This window comes from Oreochromis aureus, linkage group 7 (assembly GCF_013358895.1).
Source record: "Oreochromis aureus strain Israel breed Guangdong linkage group 7, ZZ_aureus, whole genome shotgun sequence".
Taxonomy (NCBI): domain Eukaryota; kingdom Metazoa; phylum Chordata; class Actinopteri; order Cichliformes; family Cichlidae; genus Oreochromis; species Oreochromis aureus.
In genome coordinates, this window is record NC_052948.1 from 38791176 (window position 1) to 38811128 (window position 19953).

Consider the following 19953-nt stretch of genomic DNA (forward strand, 5'->3'; position numbering starts at 1 on the left):
TTATTTTTAACTTTTTATGAAAGTCCAAATTAACTTTTAATGTTTAAAATGTGTATTTTTAGCATCCTGAAGAGTGACTAGCGAATTTCTCTAATTAACATAAGGCTTATTAGCCTGAGGCCAGTTCAAAGACTACGATGACGTCATAGCCCATAAAGCAGGTTAACTGGGGGAGTTAATCTAACATACGCTGCTTGATGTGGATTTTTCCGTGTCTGAATCAATGAGTTTATAAAAGCTGGAAGTTTTTTTGGTTTTTTAAAGTTCTTGGTCTGACTTCACAGACTTGACTGAACTTGTTCCTGGCTCCACCCTCCGTTAGTCAGCCAGTGTAACTACGTGTTAGTGCTGGTGCCTTTAACTTACAAGCATCTTGGAGAGAGGAGGGGAAAAAGAGGACTTTCCCCCCGGCTTTTATCTTGGGGAAAGAAACAGCTATCCTGCCGTCGCAAGTTTGTTGGCTTTAAACTTGAATAGCCGGTGTCTTTCCGTAAGGGAGAAAAAAAGGACAGGTTTTGAATGCGTTTTCGGACTTGGATTAAGTTGTGCATGGAAACTAATGATATTTGAACCCGCGGAAAGGAGAGAGAGGAGGTGGGTGTCGGATACAGGACTACTTTTGCGTGTCCGTCTTCTTGTTCTTTTGCGCGTGGATAATAGATACAAGCGTGCTTAACTTGGTCAAAGGTGGAAAGGTTTGTTTTAATCATAAAACTTCCTAAATCTGATTAAAGCTGCACAGATCCTAAAGGTTTAATCCTGCTGGAAGACATAACATTTTCGAGGAAGCTTTGCAGTGAGAATCAGAACCAGAAATTTAAATATATATATATATATAAATATATTGCAGCAGTATTGAAATTATGGCGCTGAAGGCCAAAGTGTTGTACGATTTCCACTCTGAAAATCCAGGAGAGATCTCCATAGCAGAGAATGAGGTGGTGACTCTGTTCAGCGAGGAGGAGCTGGAGGGTTGGCTGGAGGGGGAGAACAGCAGGGGGGAGGCTGGCCTCTTCCCTGCCTCTTATGTAGAGATCATCAGAGACCACATCACCTCCAACAACAATGGCTTCTCCTTGACCCAAACCAAAGTCCAGACCTCCTACACATCCTCCCAGCCTCATAGAGGATTTGGGGCTGATAGCAGCAGCTTCCACACTAGCCAGGACAGCGATGACGACTGGGATGACGAGTGGGACGACAGCTCTCCTGTGGCCAATGTCCCTCAGGGTCTCGGCAGCAGCCCTCCTTTGCACCCGGTTGCCACCTCCCTGCCGGGCCGTGGGAGCTCCCAGCAGCAGCAGGCCAAAAGTTCAGCCACAGTGGGGAGGAACCTGAACAGGTTCTCCACCTTTGTCAAGTCCGGAGGGGAGGCCTTCCTGCTCGGGGAGGCGTCAGCTTTTGTGAAAGATGGAGACAGGATCTGTGTGGTGATGGGGAAGCATGGACCAGAGTGGCAGGAGGACCCCTACCCGTTCACGTGCACCATTGACGACCCCACCAAGCAAACAAAGTTCAAAGGGATGAAGAGCTACATGTCATATGGCCTTACTCCAACGCACACCAATGTCCAAGTCAACCGCAGGTATGTATCGTCTTCCTTTTTCTCCACTTTTCAGCTTTTTACTGCGGTTTACGAAATGTTAAAAACAGAGCTGTGGATTTTTGCCATCTGGAGCCTTCTCCTGTTTCCTCTCCGAGGTTCCCTCAACAGCTTTCACATTGTTTCCATGTCCCTGTGTCTGTCAGTTGAACTACACTTGAATTCCCTCAGGGCTTGTTGGGAAAAGGTTCCTGCACTTCCCCTCCTTTTATCTTTTTCACTCCATCTCACTACATGTTCCTGGCATTTACCTTACCTCGCTTATTCAACCAGTCCCAATTTCTCCCCTCTCCACTCCTCCCTGCAGGTATAAACACTTTGACTGGCTCTACGGTCGGCTCGTGGAGCGGTTCCCTGTCATCTCAGTGCCCCACCTGCCAGAGAAGCAGGCCACGGGCCGCTTCGAGGAGGACTTCCTCTCCAAGAGGAGGAAGGGTCTGATCTGGTGGATGAACCACATGACAAGCCATCCTGTGCTGGCGCACTGTGACGTTTTCCAGCATTTCCTGACTTGTGGGGCGGATGAGAAGGCATGGAAGCAGGGAAAGAGGAAGGCAGAGAGGGACGAGCTGGTCGGGGCCAATTTCTTCCTCACGATCAGGTAGGAGTCTGAGAATTGGTAATGTCTTTATTAAGTTGCACATAGCATTTTGGGAAATGACAAAGTTTTTTGTCAGGTTCTTTTTAATAGTGTTAAGTTTAACTGAAAGATAAACTTAACACTAATATTATAAACTATATTCTTTGCTCTGTTTTAACAACTTGGTGTTGAAGGCCTTGAAAAATATGGTGTGCCAGATAGTGAGCAAAAGATAAGCAGTAGAAAAAAATAGCCTCAAGATTTAAAATGACAGTCTTCCCCTTTCTTTTCTCCGTCAGCCCCCCGGCTGTACCCCTGGACCTGCAGGAAGTCGAGAGCAAGATTGAAGGCTTCAAAACATTCACCAAGAAGATGGACGAGAACATTGTAGTCGTGAACACCAGCATCAACGAGTTCGGCCGTAAACAAATATCGGGGTTCAAAAAGGAGTACCAGAAGGTCGGACAGTCCTTCAAACTCCTGGCCCAGGCTTTCGAGCTGGACCAGCAGGTCTACTCAGTGGGCTTGAACAAGGCCATTTCCTACACGGGAGAGGCTTACGAGGCAATAGGAGAGTATTTTGCTGATCAACCGCGGCAGGACCTGGACCTCATTTCTGACCTGCTGGACATCTACAAAGGACACCTGGCCAACTTCCCTGACATCATCCATGTGCAGAAAGGTGGGAGAGTGTCTTTGTCTTCATGTTGGTAAAAAAAATTCAGCTCTGCAGTCTTAGAGCACAAATGTAAAGGAAAGATGTTGAGTTTTTATGCAGAGCTAACGTTTTAATACTGCCTAAATATGTAAAAATACTTTCTAGGGAAAATAAACTCTAATTAGTAACAAACCAATTATGCAAAATCAAACAACGCCAACAAACTTGGAGGAAAGAAAACAGACTCGGCACCAAGCATGTAGGGAAGCTTTCAACTTGCGTTTAAAGAAAAAAATAAAAATGAATTACTTATGCATCTAAATGCTTCTAGCCTGTCTGTTAATCATGCGGACATACAAAGACCCAGATTCTGACTGTATCCCAACCAAGGGAAACATCTGTTTTCATTTAGTGAAGAGCACTGTCAGTCTGCATCGAAAACCAAAACCCGTGGTCCATTGTATCACTCGGGGTACTGTGCGAGGGCCTGTATTTGCTCATTTTGAAAACACACACACACATTTACAAAGCAGGAGTTGGCTTATTAGTTCCCTGCAGGTTGGGAGGAGGGAGTTTCTCCTGGCACGCAGAGTCCAGACGTTTGCCAGACCGAGAGACACTGTTTCTATAGTCCGCTGAACTCTGTTCTCCAGATACAATCCCAGCTCCCAACTGTGGAACGAGCCTGAATTGCAATAGTCCGTGTGACTGACAGGACTTCACCTCCTTTCCTGTTGACAAATAACAAGCACATTGTTTTATGTCTTGCAAAGCCCATTTACTTACTAACTCACTGTTTTTTTCCTGTTATTTAAGTTTTTCATGCCAAAGTTTCTCTCCAAAGAGCATCATTGGTTCAGGGTATTTTATATTAAATGGGAAACCAAATAAAAACCAGTGAAACCAGTAAAACACATTTTACCTAAACTATAACCAAATTTACTAAAATCTCGGAAAGAATTTAAAGATTTCAGGGGATCTCCCACAAAATAGCGACATAATTCTGGGACACCGGCGTGGTTTTCATCACTGAAAACACTGACTGGTAACATTTTTTTGTCCATTTCATACAAAGGGTTGATTCTGTTCATTCTTTGGTCAGTAGTTTCAAGTGGACTTACAGAACTCAGCAGTGACCGCCCACTTTTTTAAGACCTCTAGTTTCAGTAGTGAATTTCTCATTCATTTTGTCCACTGATGTTTCAGAAAATCATTACATTTTACATACATTTAAGCCTTCGAGTGAGCCAGCCAGCTACAAGCCAGATCATAACCATGAAATCATTTGATTTGGATCAAAAATATAAAGCAAAATGAAAGTCTAATCAAGTTTCTTCAGTTTTGTGCTCACTAATTGACCTGATGTGTATGGGTTTATTTCAGTGGTAACAGAAACCTCTATGGTTTTCCTACCCTTGATGTCAGTAACAAGGTATATTCCACAGCAGCACTTAGCATGAAGCCCTGCCCACCTCCTGCTCTAAACATTCTATTTGTGAAAAACAGGCAATGAGATCAACATTGACTTGTAGTGACAGCAGTGCTAAAATGACTTATTTTAGACAATGGATCCAGTATAATAAAGCTTATTTAAAGTATGAGTCATGCAGAGGTGTTCCAGTAGAATATTAGATCCTCTTCTAGTTTTCAGCAATCTAAAATGAGATTCTCTCCTGCTGTAATCTAAATTATAACACTCATTATAACACATGCAAAGGAAGTGACTAACACAACTATAAAATAGACCCTGCATGCAAAGGAACTTGTAAGCCTTTACAATAAGCACTCTCAGACTTTTGTAATCATCTCTGCTGGTGTTATAAAAGGTCAGTATCCCCTAAATAACATCCTTGAACCACTGACCATGCCGCAGAGTCGAAACTGCATCTGGAGTTGTGAAATAACTTAGGTTCACATAAGATGACTGGCTTAGTTCACACGACATCTGATTTGATAAAGAAAATAGGCAAGAAAGAAAACAGGACTCCAGAGGTTTTTCGTTTTCAGACACATCAGGTTTCACTCTTTTCTCAGCAGCAGCAGCTCCACATAATTTCCATCAGTCTCATATTGTCTCATATACACTTTCTCCAGTAATGGCTAAATTAGAAAACATATAAAATGGCAGCTGTAACACCTCATGTTTGACTGCTTTGTTGAACTACATGTGTCACTTACGGTGACAGTCATCTATGCCAGCTCAGTCTTTCAAGTCTAAAGGCTACATCTGATTTGAATGAGTGGGAATTCCTGGGCCTCTTGTATTCTGTTGCCCCGGGACTACAGGAATCCAAAATGGAGCGGTCTCAGGATTACATTCCCCTCCTCCTCTTTTTTGTTCCCCCCTTTTTCCTCTTTCCTTCTGTTGGTTAAAGAAAAATAGGAAGAAGAAGAAGAGGCGAGGTGAATGTATGAGGGGGTACAGAGAGTTACAGAGCTTTACAAGATTTCCTACCAGCATAACAGTACAAGAGTTCAAATTATAGCTCAGTAATCCCCTTGGCAGGGAGGAGAGCAAAGTCCGAGTTTTTTTTTTCACTGTGGTGGCAAAGTTGTGCTTCTGATCTTTGTGAGATAGAGAGAAGGAGAGATCTAGAAGGAGAAACTAGGTCGGCAAGTTCAAGATCAGCTTCCTCGCAATTTCCTCTACATTCATGTGAGTTAGTCCTTCACTCTGAGATCCCTTTTTGTTGGTCATGTCTGTCTGGACTTTACAGCCTCCCCCCCCCCCCAAAGCTTGAGTCACTCTAAACACTGTGAGTCATAAGTGGGTGATGGGTATCTTCAAAGAAACCTGGAAAAAGTTTGCAACAATCAGCACATTTCTGCAGGTTTCTCAACATGTCATGATTTTATCTGCTTCAGTTATGACCTCATGAATTCTGTATTGCACGAGTTCCTTTTGTAGAATTGTGTTTTAATTATTTGTGTAGAAAAAATCCCAGACTTCCTTGATTTGACTATTGAGTTTGACTTCCTCTTTCCTGTGTAGAGAACGTAGCCACCCTGATGTCATCCACTGCTTTGTGGACATTTATTTTGAAGTCTCAATTTTCTAATTTTGGCAAAAAAACAACTTAATGTTGTCTCGGGGGAAAAACTGAACTCCTACGAGTGTCTTTCTTTTTTTTATATCTGAGCACAACCCCCCCCCCATCAACCCACACAAGCTAAAGAGAGCACAACCATGTAGCAGGCTGTGAAGATGAATGGTTCTGTTGTTAATCCTTAAGTCCTGAGAATTGGTCAATGGGGTGTAAAAGGGTATTTTATATATGTGCCAAGTGTTTTCAGTTTGTGAAAGGTCTGGACTGCAGGAAGGCCAGTTGAGTGCTCTTCTAATGCAAAGCAATATTGCTGTAATGCATGCACAGTATGTAGTTTAGCTTTGCCTTGCTGATATATGCAAGGCCTAGCTTGAAACAGACTGGATTGTGTGGATAGGACTAAATGTTGCTGTAAAGCTGTATATACCTTTCAGCATTAATGCTGCTTTTCCAGATGTGCATGCTGCCAATTCCACACACGCTAATGCATCCTCCATACCGTCAGAGATACAGGCTTTTTAAATGAACATTAATAAGAAGCGTCCAGAGACGATGGCAGCGTTTTTCGATCATACTCAAATAAAGTTTTAACCTGTCTAATTTCAAGATCATTAGTGTCCTGAGCCCATGTGGTGATTTACATGACAGTGCCATGGTCTTGGCTCGTCTGATCCAACGTTTGTGAGTTTTTAGACTTTTAAATTTTGCACATTTAAACTTTGCACTTGGTTCTTGTTTAAGCTGTTTAATGTCTTCCCTCCCTTAGTGTATTTAACGATTTTATAAGTTCTTAGTTGCTTTAGAGTACTTTTTCTTCCCTCAGTGCTCCATCTTTTTGTGTCAAGTCTCCCATACATTCATTCATATTTTCCACTTTTAGATATCTCACTTCCTGCTTTATTTCGAAAGTTAGTTTTTTCCTTGTGCTTTGCTTTTAGTTCCCTTGTCTTGGCTCTGCGATTTAGTTCAGATGTCATCTTCTCCCCAGCTGTCTGCACTTCCTCTAATCACCCTTCTGTTTATGTATAGTTGCTGTCTCCCCTTGTCCTTTGTCAGAGTGTCCCCTTGGCCCAGTGTGTTTCTTAGTATATATTTTTTTTAATGTTTTTAAATCCCCCCAAAACCGGTCACGACAGACCGGTTACCCTCACTGAACCTGGTTCTGCCTGAGTTGAGGTTTTTCCTGTTAAAAGGGAGTTTTTCCTTCCCTGTGTCACCAAAGTGCTTGGTCAGCACAGGGTCATGTGATTGTTGGGATTGTTAGACAGACAGAGAGGCCGGTTTAAAATTGGCAACCACGTTGGCGTCAGACTCTGGGCTATTAAGATTAACAAATGTATTGCAACAGTGTTTTGCCTGCACCTACCATTATAGGAAATTGTCTCATGAAAAAAAACCATTGCACATTATGATGTCAAAAAGGACATCATACCATTAATGGTATGGTACTTAATGGGTCCCTGGAAGCTCCATTTCTAGTGATCTGATAAATGGAGATAACAGTTTACGTGTAGGCCAAAAGCTAAAACCTAAAAAACCAAAAATATCTGTGTATGTGTGACTAAGATAACAGTCTAACTTAGACTGTTATCTTATCAGTTATCTGTCACTGAAGTGTTCTTCTTTATCTGTGTAAAGAAAGAAAACCTGTTTCTGAGGTGATGTATTTTTAAGATAGAAGACTATCAAAACAGAGTGGCACGGTGGTTAGCACTGTTGCTGCACAGCAAGAAGGTTCTGAGTTCAATTCCACCATCAGGCCGGTGTGGAGTTTGCATGTTCTCCAGTTAGTGGGATTTGCCAGTTAGTGGGGATTGCCCACAGGAGTGAATGTGAGTGCGAATAGTTGTTTGTCTCTGTGTGTTGGCCCTGCAACAGACTGGCGACCTGTCCAGGGTGTACCCCGCCTCTCGCCCTATGACAGCTGGGATAGGCTCCCGCGACCCTGAAAAGGATAAGCAGAATGGATGGCTGTAGAATTTTATTTCAAAAATAAACGAGTTTTAGTCACAGTGTTGTCATCATCACAGAATATTTTTGAATACTTTATTTTTATTGTAAAAAATCCAAAGTTTTTTTTTTAACTTTAGAACTCTCCAATATATTTTCCCAGGTGCGCTGACCAAGGTGAAAGACTGCCCGAAGAAGGAAGGTGAGCTCCACGACCGCTGCAACATCATTTCTTTCGCCACGCTGGCAGAAATCCAGCACTTCCACCGCACACGTGTACGGGACTTCCGCTCGCAGATGCAGTACCACCTCCGCCAGCAGATCAGCTTCTTCCAGAAGATCACAGCCAAGCTTGAGGACGCACTGCAGAGATATGACGATGACCAGTAGCACAACAGGCAGACAAGGAAGAGAACAGACTACAAAGGCCTCAAAGAAATGGGTGGGGGGTGGGGGGTGTCATCCTCTCATAATCGAGAGCATCTTATTGTCCTTTAAAAGAAAAATCTTTATTGTGATAATCCCTCGCTGTCTGGATTGGAAGAAAAATACAGGCCACATGACAACTTCTCGTATTATCTGAAGCTCTGATGAATGTACCATTACCAAGGATTTTGCTGACGCTCCAGACACATGTTGCATCTCAGCAGGATTGCAGCAGATATTTAAAACAGCTGCTCTCAATATGACTGGAGCTGCATTTGAGTCACAGTTTCAGGGTCACGTGACCGTCTCCACTGCCTCTTCATGGGAGCACTCGGTCGGGGAAGAACAATCAACAACAGTCCAAACAAAGACGGGAAAAATAACAAAATCACTTGAACTGGATGTTTTAGTGCCTGAAAGATATAAATGTACTGATTTGTTTTAACTTGAATGACCTGCTCAGTATTGTTTTAACAAGACAGTGTACGAAAGGAAAGAGGGCACTGTCTACTTTCCAGAATCGGTTTCAAGTCTGGATTTTCATCACAACTTGAAATCTGAGCTACCTGTGATGTCTGACTTCTTTCACATCACCCTCACCTTGTTTGCATTTGAAACGTTTTGTGGTTGAACATTTTCTCTTAAATGTTTTAATGGTAAAGCGGTACCGCAGTAATCTTAACTTCCAGATGTTTTATGAAAATCTGATGCTACATCTGTCTCTCACCCAGTCGAGGGTAAGGTTAAAAGCTCTTTCAAATGCCAGCTATTTCTGGCATGGAAAGACTAAACCGAGAGCATGCAGGCAGTAATTGTGATTATAGCATATTTTGCGTGCTTTAGAGTGAAAGCTTTTTGTTTGAGAAACATGGCAGTCCTTGTGAAACTGATCAACGTGTACATCTCAGACATGCGTCACTAACAGACCAATTCTTTTAATGCTATTTGGGGTTGGAATTGTTCAAATACTAGACATAACAGCTTTTCAACTCCGTTCTAACACGCCACCAAAATATGATCACAATGCCTCACGTGTACTGATATAACGAACTCGATTCACCCAGAAGCTCCTTGGATTTAATCAGCATGGAGTTGCAGGCTGAGCTCCCTGAGAGACAGTTAGGATTTGTTTGATATTACTTATATTTTCCTTAAAAATGCAAAAAACTAAGAGATACAGTTCAGTGGAGTTTGTTACAGGGTTTTAAAGTATCAGCCATTGTCAGTCTGAGTTGTGATATCAGGTGTGACTTCATTCCTTTCCTGTGATTTTACTTTACAAAGTTTATGATGGGACAAACCACCACCTGGTTGTTTTTTAGCTGTTCACTTGGATCGCTAGCGAAAGTGAAAGTGATATACTTTAAATATAACATGATGGGAGAGAATAAAAAAATAAATAAAAGCAGAATTTATTTCAGGTATGACTCTGTATTGTTGATTATTGGCATTTTTGCAGAATATAGGCCCATTTTCTGCATATTTTAGGGTGTTTGTTTTGATGAATATTAACATATTTGTGATGATCACAGACTATTTGGACAAAAAGTATTGTGCCACACTTCTTAATCTTTAATCTTTTTAGTGCCACAGGTGTATAAAATCAGTTACCTAGCCTTTGCAATCATTTGTGAAAGAATAAGCTCGCTGAATTCAAGCGGTGTAATAACATGCCACAGTTTCAAAAAAATATTCCACAATCAGCTTTAACCCCTGAAAAAAATGACAGTCGAAAATCAGAGAAAAGCCTATGGAACATCACTTTAAATGCGCTTACTCAGTGTTATTATTCTAGTGCTATACTTTGAATTCAGTTTAAATTACATAGTCCCAAATCACAACAGCAGTCACCTCAAGACACTTTATATTGTAAAGTTAGGATCCTACAGTAATACAGAGACAACCCAAACAATCAAATGACCCCCTATGAACGAGCACCTGGCAAACAAATACAGTTTGATGGTTATAGAAAAAAAAAGCCAGAAGAGTACAGCCCACATTAACATTAAAACAGTAATCCATTACTTTACGTATTTACTCCCTGAAAAAGTTTAGCTGCACTTCTCTTTGCACTTTTGCTTTAATCACCCAAGATACATGTGACATGCACATGACTGCATATCCACACTAATGACCGTGCTAAGGAGTGGACATAAATGAAATGTTGGCACTTTACTGTCACATTCTTGCCCATTTATGGAACAGGTTCATACCGAATCTGTCCTCCCATCATCACGCACATTACCTGACAGCTGTTGCACAAGCAGGCATGAAAGAGCATGTTTGATTTGTTTTTTTGTTTCTGTTCACCGATTATGCAAGAAAAAAACCCCATAACTCAATTGGCATAATTGTTTGATGAGTGCACTGAATTTCCTGCATTACAGACCACATCTAATGTGATTACAGTGATGTTACCCTTCCTAGAGAAAAGTGTCTCATCTCTTGTTTTCTCTGGTGGAGGGGCCACTTCACTCCTTGCTATCTGACACCAGAGTTCAAAGACTGCAGATCAGGTTACTCCAACTGCAGGCCCTTCATTATTTAGACTGGCCTCTTTTTCCCTCCGCTCAGCCTTCATTTTACTTTTAAATTGTGCTTTGTTTAGAATGTGTTCAGACTTAGTTGCAAAAAACCCCAACAAAAAACAGCAAAAACAAGACCTCTCTGGGGTACTGCTCTCTAAATACTGCCTGATTGATTGAGTTTTAAAGCTCAGAGAAGAGGGTGGTGGAGCGGTAAAACAGAAAATTTGATTCACACCAGATTTTATGCACGTGACCAGATTAAGAATCTACATGGAATTCTACAGTGCAATGTATTCAGAATTTTTGGTGTATGTTATAACGCTTGTCACGTCCATGCCCAGCCACAGATACACATGTAGAGAAACAAGTTTTCTGTACTCATTCATGTTGTTTACAACAAATCCTGGCCCTGGATTCTGAACATCACAGTAGGGTGTGACTGAGAGTATTAAGGCCACATTAAGGAAAAAGTAATAATTTTGCAACAGCTGCTTTTTTTTTTCAACTTTATTCTCAAAATGTGGCTGTAATACTCCTTTATAGCAGGAACTCATCAGAACCAGGTAAAGTTTTTCCAATCTTCTATTGTCCAATTTTGTTGACCCTCTGTCACCTCAGGTTCTGTCACCTCTGTCAGAGTGGCACCCAGTGTGGTCTTCTGCAGCTGCTGCCCATCTTTTCTTCAGAAATGCTCCTCTGCATACCTTGGTTATAGCGAATGGTTCTTTTAGTTACCACTGGCTTCTGCTCAGAGCAGACTGGCATAAACATTATTTTTCCCCCACAGAGATGCCTGCTGGATATTTTCTCTTTTTAGCAATCTGCTGATGCTCTGCTGACCATGTCTACATAACTAAATCCAGTGATTTATCGTACTGTAATTTACTGATAACATATTTGCATTAATGAGCAGTTGAATTTGTGTAACTAATAAAGTGAGTCAGCTGTCTGCTGGGGTTTCATTCGATTAAATACTCTGGTATTATTTGTGCATCTTTACTGTCATAGACTCTTGATGTTGGCCATTAAAAAGGAAATAAAAGGAAAAAGAAATGCCAAAAAAAAAGGGTAAAGTGTTTAGATTTGGACAAACAGCATTTATTTTATTTAAGAAATATTTTTTTATTAAAAAACTGTCACAGTGCGTGGAAAACAGATGCAGCCATACAAGGGGTCAGAATTGACAGAAATGTTGAAGATAATCAAGTACATCTTACAATGCATCATTATTGATCATAGAAGCAGTTACACAGCAGTAGTAGTAAGAAAAAGGACTCAGGAAAGTGCAGGACAGGGAATATGTGGGACGAGTGTTATAGCTTACAGTACATTTAGTCATATGTACAAACATGATGATCTACTGGCTGACGTAATATGTTTTAAAGAAGCAACACCTGACATCTGTACAGCGTGCAACAGCTGTGGGTGAGTGACTTCCATTACCAGTTATTAATGTGCTAACTCAAATGGCAACTCAAAATATAGCTGCTGTAAATGTGATTCACATTAAATGAAATGAACCCTGGGTCAAGTTTCACTTCCTCGTTCAGTATAAAATGTATTATTGCAACAACTCTTTGTTTCAGGAAAATAAAGATGTAATTTTCTTGAGAAGGAGCTGGGGCGGGTTGTGTTCATTGCTTATAACTAGGAAATCTTTAAAAAAAAAGGAAGAAGAGCGTTTTAAGCAATAGTTAACTCAGAAGAGTACTTCACATCTTAGAAACAAATGCTAAAAGGTGGTAACAAAAGCGCCTTGAGGTAACTGTTGTTGTCATTTGGCGCTATATAAATAAAATTGAATTGAATTAACACCTCGTGGATGAAGTATTATGGGTATTGCAGGACAGTATTAATGGAACAAAGTCATATTTATTAGCAACATAACTTAAATGTGATGGCCATTGAACATTTTTACTGTCGTCTTTCCAGAAAGTACATGTTGGATGTGCCTTAGTTGACCATTGGTGTTCTCTGGAAAGCAGACACATATCTTATATATACAAACACACTACAAACACACCTCTAAGGCACAGTTTTTTCAGCATTACTACCCTCAAACCCAGTACTGGCTCTCTTTTAGAGTCGGAGTCGGGGACCTAGATCTCACAGAGGTCCTGAATCCTGCAGTACGTGGAAGCGGATTGCTAGAAGTTGTATTATCTCTTTCATTACTGTTACAGCCTCTAATATTCCCATCACCACCAGCTAAATCAGCCTCAAATGGCCCCCAGAAGGTCATTCCAGGGGCCAGACTCCTCCGGGGACTTGTGGGTACCCTTGGAGAAGTTGGGCAGCTTGCAGAGCCGAGTGGGGTGACCATAACTGAGGGCATAGCCACACTCCGCTCTGGCCTGCCCAGATACGGGCTGTCCTCAGTGGGTACCGGCACTGCAGCGAGCTCCTGGACAAGACGAAGTCGAGCTTGTTTTTCCTTGCGATGGCGGAACACCAAGATCAAAACTATGAGTATTATAATGAGGAGCAAACAAGCTAGCAGCGGGAGGATAATGAGGAGGGGGTCCGAAGCAGGACGAGGCAGAACCTCGACATGAATCAGCTGGGTGTCAGGAGGGTTCTCTGGACCGTGTTTCTCTGGGATGGAAGGAGTGTGGGGCTGGGGGGCATGGCTGTGACCTCCTCCTGCTCCCTCTATGCTGCTCTTTGACCTCCCTCCATGACTCCCATTCCGTGTGTGGTTCCCCAGTCGGTTATGAGGCCTCAACTTGTGATGTGTCCTGTTGTGGTGCTTGTGTGACAAAATGTGGGGGTGCAAACCCACAGTGACCTCACCGTGTGCCGTAGATCCTCCTCGTCCACCTCCCTGTCCTCCTCCTCCGGCAGTTGTCCTGTTGTGTGCTGGTAGACGGGCTGTTGTGTGTTCGCGACCTATCCTGTCTATTTTATTGAAACCACCAGGACCGTGGCGCATCTGGTGATGAGGTAAGATGGTGAAGTGAAGCTCGCCCTTTGCTGGCTGGACGTTTCCAGACCTCACCAGGAAGCTGAAAGAGTCATTAAGAGGTGTGGCGGGTGCGTGGACTTGAGCTGTTGTGAGCGTGGATTCATTATTGTGGAGCTGGTTGTCGCTGTCACTGAGATTCTCTTCGATGGCAACTCGGCCTTGCACCACATCTCTGAATGTGAATGACTTCAGGACCTCTGACGCTCTGTTAGGATCATATGTTATCTACACAAACACACACACAAAAACACATAGCAGAGGAGAAAGTCAACAGGAAACCAGTCAGACATACGACACACTGTAGTTTTATGACATTGCAGCTGGAGAAAGGGACCGTCTAACCCCGACTCATTAGAACAAGCGGCTTTACCTTGACTAGTTTTCCATGTTTTGGTGGAGAGAGAACCTCAAAGACCGGGTTGGCTCGGCTGATTCTCGCCAGCTCGGAGGCATCAATCATGGCTTTCCCCAGTTTCACAGCGATACCACTGGGGACTCGAACTGGCTCTCTCAGGTAGATCAGAGGCCGCACGGTCACTTTCACCGTCGCTGTTACATTTCCATAATTAACCCCAGGAGATGAGGCTGACACTGACATTTGAAAGGTGTCCTCGGACTCGCTGAGATCAGTCATGTGATAGACGACCCGTCCAAACTGGAGGTCCTCGTGGCGGAATGTGGTGACCTCCTGGTCGTTAATAGCGATGCGTCCGTGGCGAGGGGGTGTGGTCACAGTGTAGGAGACAGTGGCCCGGCTCTGACCATTGGTTTGAGCTGCAAGCTGATTGGGTGTCAGGACCACCGCGGTCCGGCCTTGAATCAATGACAGGCCAGTGTTGTTCACAATGGACACCGAGGGCTTAATCACCTCCAAACTAAACAGCTTGTAGAGTGGACGGTGATGGCCGTCTGTTACGTTGAAGTAGAAAACTCCTGTTGAGGAGTCGCCCTAAGGGAGGAAACATTGAAAGGAAGAACAAAAGACACAACGTAGAAATTAGAAGTGGAAAAAAACTACCACAGAATAATGGTACTGCATTAACCATGTCCAGCACTTTTTAATTCTCTGCACAATCACAATTACAACAATGGAAGTCTGATGCTATTTTTTCTTCTAATTACATAACACTGACACATGTTTAGGATTCACTGCTGCAGTAGAGCCTTCTTCACCTGCTGTATAAAATGCAGCCGGCCGTGGTTGACGTCGTACTGGGTGAATGACGTCACCGGCTCCGGTCTTTCCCCCAGCGTCAGGTAGCCATTGTTGGGCTTACTTATCACGAGGTAGTGCAGCTCCTCTGGAGGAGTATCATGGTCCTCCACCTGAACATGGAAAAAGTGAAGGATTAAGAAAAAGTTCTGCAGACGTAAAAATAAATTGCAGCTCTACCTAAATTTATACTTGTCCTTTTTGCACTCACTCACCTGAAGACTGTCGGGTCCAAGTACGACTCTCTCCCCCACTACCACCTTCATACTGGGGGCCCTGCTTCTGATCAGTGGTGGCTGGTCATTGACTGGTGTTACTGTGATGTTGAACATCTCTGTCACCCCCGTGGTGTCTTTAACGTGATGATGAGAAACTGTGTCTAGTGATGAAAAGGCAGATGATGAAGCAGAGTACAGAGAGGAAAAGGAGCTGGAAGAAGAGGAGGAGTCAGAGGAAAAAGCAGACAGGGATGATGAGGAGGAAGAGGAGGGGAGATCCAAAGGCGCCACCCAGGCTCGGAAAGTGAAGCTGTCACTTGTGGTCTCAGAGTCATCGTGGAAGTATATGATGCCAAACTTGTTCAGGGTGACTTGCGAAAAATCTGGTTGGTTCCTGAGAAAAGATGATAAGCCAAAAGTCATAATTGATACTTTTGTCATATTTATATGGCTGCTTTTAATAATATATATCAAACAACACAAGAAGAGAATAATAAGTGGTGCTGAATGTTCTGCATTGTCTTTTAACTTGACAAGGCCGAGGCCTATTGACTTCTAAGTGATCGTGATTCACTATAAATTGTAATTTCTCTTTGCCAACATAAAAAGGATTTGTTAGGCAGCAGTCACTGGACTCTGTGACAATAGAGAACTCCAAGGAACTCAATGAAGATATAAGAAGAAGAACTGTAGCTTTACACAAGTTGGGAAGGTCTCTTGCAAAAAAAACCCAAACACCTACAAGCTGCCAATGGAGAGATGCCAAACTGTGTTTCATTGTTCTGGTAATAGTGACAATAAACATCTCTCTTATCTTATCTTGGAGCCATTTCTGAAAAACTGCAAAGTTCAAGATGATCAGTCCACATGATTGGACCACCCAATCATGTGGTTCTAACAGGACAAATACACAAATACAGGATCCCAAACACATCAAAACTGGTTTTAAAATTGATAAAGCAGGCTAACATTAAGGTTCTGGAATGACCTTCTCTAAGCCCCGACCTCAACCCGATTAAAAATTTGTGGAAACCAAGGAATTTGAATGAACTCTACCAACTCTACCAAGAGGAGTGGTCAGATATCCAGAAGCTTGCTGATGGCTACCAGAAGCATCTGGCTGAGGTATAAAGGACATTTAACCCAATATAGGGGTGTATGTTCATGTTTAAGAGTATACGTTTGACCCCATGTGGATTAGAGAAAAATCCAAAATGAATTGAAATTAAAATTTTTATGGCCGTGATAAAGTATATGTAAACTTCTAATCCCAGCTGTATAATGATATATATCTTTTATTGAATATATATATATTTACTTTTGCTCTGTATATGGTATTACATTCTTTTGATTTTAATTTTGTTTTTCAGTTCATTTCATGACAAATAAGAGCAGCTAGGTACCTGGTGAGATTGTGTCCTCGAATAGACAAAATCCCGTAGCGAGGAAAAGAAATCACGCGATACATGATGTGGTGGTCTTTCCGATGGGACTCTGGGATTTTTCCCAGGAGATTAGAGGCATCAAGCTTGGACCTGTCTATTGTCACCCTGCCTCCTTCAGCCACCACAGCACCTGAGTGATAAATACAGACATAAATGTAGTCACTCTTATATTATATTCCTCTTGCCACATGATGTTTATTAGTTTGAAACATAGATAGTACCTGCATTGTTTAGTAGTCTGGTCTTGTGCTGAGGGCTGTCATGATGTTCATTGGCTTGGTAGGAGATCAAGATGGTGAAGGTGTGTGGAGGAAGAAAAGCAGGAGGCAAAGACACCGTGAAAGAAAAAGTGTCTGCAGCCGACCATCCCACTGACTCTGGCTTGTTCTGATCATACAGGATAACACCATCATCCAACTAAGAGAGCCAAATAAATGAGGAGGGAAAAGAGAATTTCTTTCAGAAGTTAGTCCTCTTAGAAAAAACAGACACTGACACATGGAGACACACCCATCCCTACCATGCTCTGTGTAAAGGTGGAAACATTTCCAGTGGAGTTGTCCGGCATACGTCGGACCAGGCGGCCGAGTTTAGGAGGAGAGGTCACTGCAAAGACCACGGACTGGTTCCTCCTGATGTCGCCATCAGCAATGTTGGTTACCACCTGAAGCTCCTTGTCTGAGATTGGTGTCACAGAGCCTTCAGGATAAACACAAAAAAGTCATGCTAGGGAGTGAATTTACTGAGTTTAATGTATTAGTAGTAGATGACGCCATGTGTCAACAATGCCAGAGTGTTTGGCCGTAATGTGACCCACATCTGCTGTTTTGCTGTACATTTCACTGAGGAGTAGTCGACACTTAATATGGGCAAGATGTCATGTGTGTTGTGGCATGAGCCCACACAATGCTCACAGTAACCCACGCCAAGCCCAGCCCACATCTTTGTAGGGCATGTCCAGCCTACAGACATCCTGTCACTGAGTCAAAGTGCCAAATGTAACTCAGGTTCAACTATATTTGTCACCTGAGATCGAAGATAACATTGTAAAACAAATATATCAAACAAAAATGTCATACGCGAATGTCTAACTGTGCTCATTTGTTTCTTTGACTGTCCACTGCTTGTCAGCGGAAAAGTTGTAGCTAAGTAGTCCATATTGTTCTTAAAATAGCAACATAAGCAAAAGAGAGATCAGGACGAAATGTTTTATCTCTTCTTGAGCCACAAATTCTCTTTCCCCCCCAATAGAGCCACATTAGATCAAGTTCTTGGAGTTTTAACTGATGTGCTAGAAGGACTGTAACCGACAAGTTTAGCCTTTAACAGTAAATCTATATTCCCAGTTTCAACACCAATTATCTCAATACATTTTATATAAACGGTTTTTTATTTGACTACAAAATATTGTAATTTTTCTCATCAAAGCAAGTAAAATAGTTGTGTGTGGTTATATATAAGAATAAATGCTGTACATATGAGTAGGTGTCACTGTACACACGTACTTTATAGGTTTTGGTGGGAACATAACGCACTGTGGTTTAGAGTAGCGAGGCCACCCAGTGGCATTGCAGTGTATTACATCAGTGTCTCACTGTTGTGCCTTCAGAGCTGCCTCGACTCTTTGTGACATAGATTCACCACAGTGCTAGAAACATTTCTTAGAGATTTTGGTCTGAAAGTCCCGTTCCACCACATCCCAGAGGTGTTCTGCTGGATTGAGATGTGGTGACTGTGGAGTACAGAGGCCATTCTGAGGGTCTTTTTAACTTCAGGTCAAGATGTGACTTCAAAACCATCAGTCACTACATTTATTTATACAGTCATTTAGTGATTTATTGAAGCTGGAAGAGCAGGTATACCTGGGTAGACTTCCATCGGGTGGTTTCTCTGCAGGGTGAGGATCAGAGAATGGGCAGTTGTGCTAAAGATCTGACGAGGAGCAAAGTTGACGCCGTCATTCACTTGGAAATGAAAGCCACCCGACGGCGCCCCTGCAGACAGACAGAAACATGTGGTCTACTCCTCTGCTGAATCAAAGGTCTTTTAGAAAACAGCAACACATGCTTACCATTGTGCACAAACACCAGCTGCTTGCCTTCTATGTGACTTTGGGTGAAGTTCAGAATGTGTCTGGAGGGGGAGCTCTTCAAAGCCAAGTGGCCATTGCTGGGTGGTGTCACTATGAACTCCAGCCCCTCAGGTGGAGTGTCAATGTCCTCCGCACTGAGATCGCCTGTGGTTATCTCTGTAACAGAACCCACCCACACCTGAGGAGCAGAAAGGAAACATGACAAGTCAGCTTGGCTCAGTATGACTGTAAAGAGATATAGATATATAGTTACATAGATATATTTTGTTTGTTGTAATATTCACAAATAAAAAAGTTGTTTCATGACTTTTTGATTTAAGTGTGTCTTTGAAATAATTTTAGCTGAAAATAATAATTGTGGTGACTCTTGTTATCAATGTGTGGGCATTTCCTACCTTCAGTCCGTGGTTGGTTGTAACCACCGGGGTCTCATCATTGACAGGTGTGATGTTGATGTGGACGGTGCACGGCAGGCTGTGTTTCCTGGTTTCTGTCTGGTTTGCCACAATGGTGAAGTTGTCTCTCAGGGTGTCACTGCCATCGTGGATGTAGGAAATGTACTCTCGTTCCACCTAAAAACAGATGTTGTGTGGTAAATGAAACAAACAAATCGCATGAAATGATAGCTCACATCATAGTATGAAGCATTTTATCACAAAGATGAGCGCTACATTTAATTTAAGGAAAAATCTGTAGTATTGTTGTAGGGTGACTGTGCTCGACACCAGCAGGACAACGGAAAGTATATCTTTTGTATATTTCATGTTAGATTTTATTTGCCAAATACATGATCTGATCAGGGATGTTTGACCGGAGTATCGGCCATGAAGATTATACAAGTTTTGTGAACAGGTAGAACATGGGTATAAGATGAAAACATCTATTTTTTTCCACTTATCCAAGAGACAGAGCACAACCACTCACGCCTACAGCCAATTTAGAATCACTAGTTAACGTTACGTGCATGTCTTTGGACTGTGAGAGAGCATGCGAGGCCCCAGATAAACATAAAGGCCTCACTGGCTAGTGGACAAACCCAGGATCTTCATGCTGTCAGGCAATGGTGCCAACCACTGCAGCACCATGTCACCCATGAGATGAACCCATTAAATGACCAACTGTTCCCGTGTCCTAGTTTGTTCCATTTGTGAGAATATATTTTTTTTAAAGAACCCATTAAATGTTTTCAAAATTGTGACACATGGTTGTGCTGATTGCCCTTCTAGTA

At 42.4% G+C, this 19953-nt stretch overlaps 2 protein-coding genes across 2 annotated transcripts in view; one reads left to right on the forward strand and one right to left on the reverse strand.

Moving 5' to 3' along the window:
* Nucleotides 1-11741, forward strand: LOC116324969 (sorting nexin-18-like). The gene is made up of 4 exons (XM_031745768.2): nucleotides 1-1585; nucleotides 1911-2204; nucleotides 2483-2865; nucleotides 8002-11741. Exons 1-4 carry the CDS (start codon nucleotides 864-866, stop codon nucleotides 8226-8228), a joined length of 1626 nt encoding a protein of 541 aa, XP_031601628.1. The 5' UTR covers nucleotides 1-863; the 3' UTR covers nucleotides 8229-11741.
* LOC116324953 (chondroitin sulfate proteoglycan 4-like) overlaps nucleotides 8298-19953 on the reverse strand; it is a 23332-nt gene continuing 11676 nt past the window's right edge. The window contains exons 13-22 of the mRNA XM_039615396.1: nucleotides 19121-19297; nucleotides 18705-18903; nucleotides 18496-18627; nucleotides 17154-17332; nucleotides 16855-17050; nucleotides 16592-16763; nucleotides 15186-15582; nucleotides 14931-15083; nucleotides 14128-14706; nucleotides 8298-13982 (exon numbers count right to left, since the gene is read on the reverse strand). Of these exons, the coding sequence (XP_039471330.1) occupies nucleotides 12849-13982; nucleotides 14128-14706; nucleotides 14931-15083; nucleotides 15186-15582; nucleotides 16592-16763; nucleotides 16855-17050; nucleotides 17154-17332; nucleotides 18496-18627; nucleotides 18705-18903; nucleotides 19121-19297 (3318 nt within the window). The 3' untranslated portion in view covers nucleotides 8298-12848. The remainder of the gene's footprint in view (nucleotides 13983-14127; nucleotides 14707-14930; nucleotides 15084-15185; nucleotides 15583-16591; nucleotides 16764-16854; nucleotides 17051-17153; nucleotides 17333-18495; nucleotides 18628-18704; nucleotides 18904-19120; nucleotides 19298-19953) is intronic.

Coding starts and splice junctions, on each gene's coding strand:
- LOC116324969 (XM_031745768.2), top strand. CDS start 864: ATGGCGCTGAAGGCCAAAGTGTTGTACGATTTCCACTCTGAAAATCCA. Junction 1,586..1,910: donor AATGTCCAAGTCAACCGCAG/GTATGTATCGTC, acceptor TCCTCCCTGCAG/GTATAAACACTTTGACTGGC. Junction 2,866..8,001: donor CATCATCCATGTGCAGAAAG/GTGGGAGAGTGT, acceptor ATATTTTCCCAG/GTGCGCTGACCAAGGTGAAA.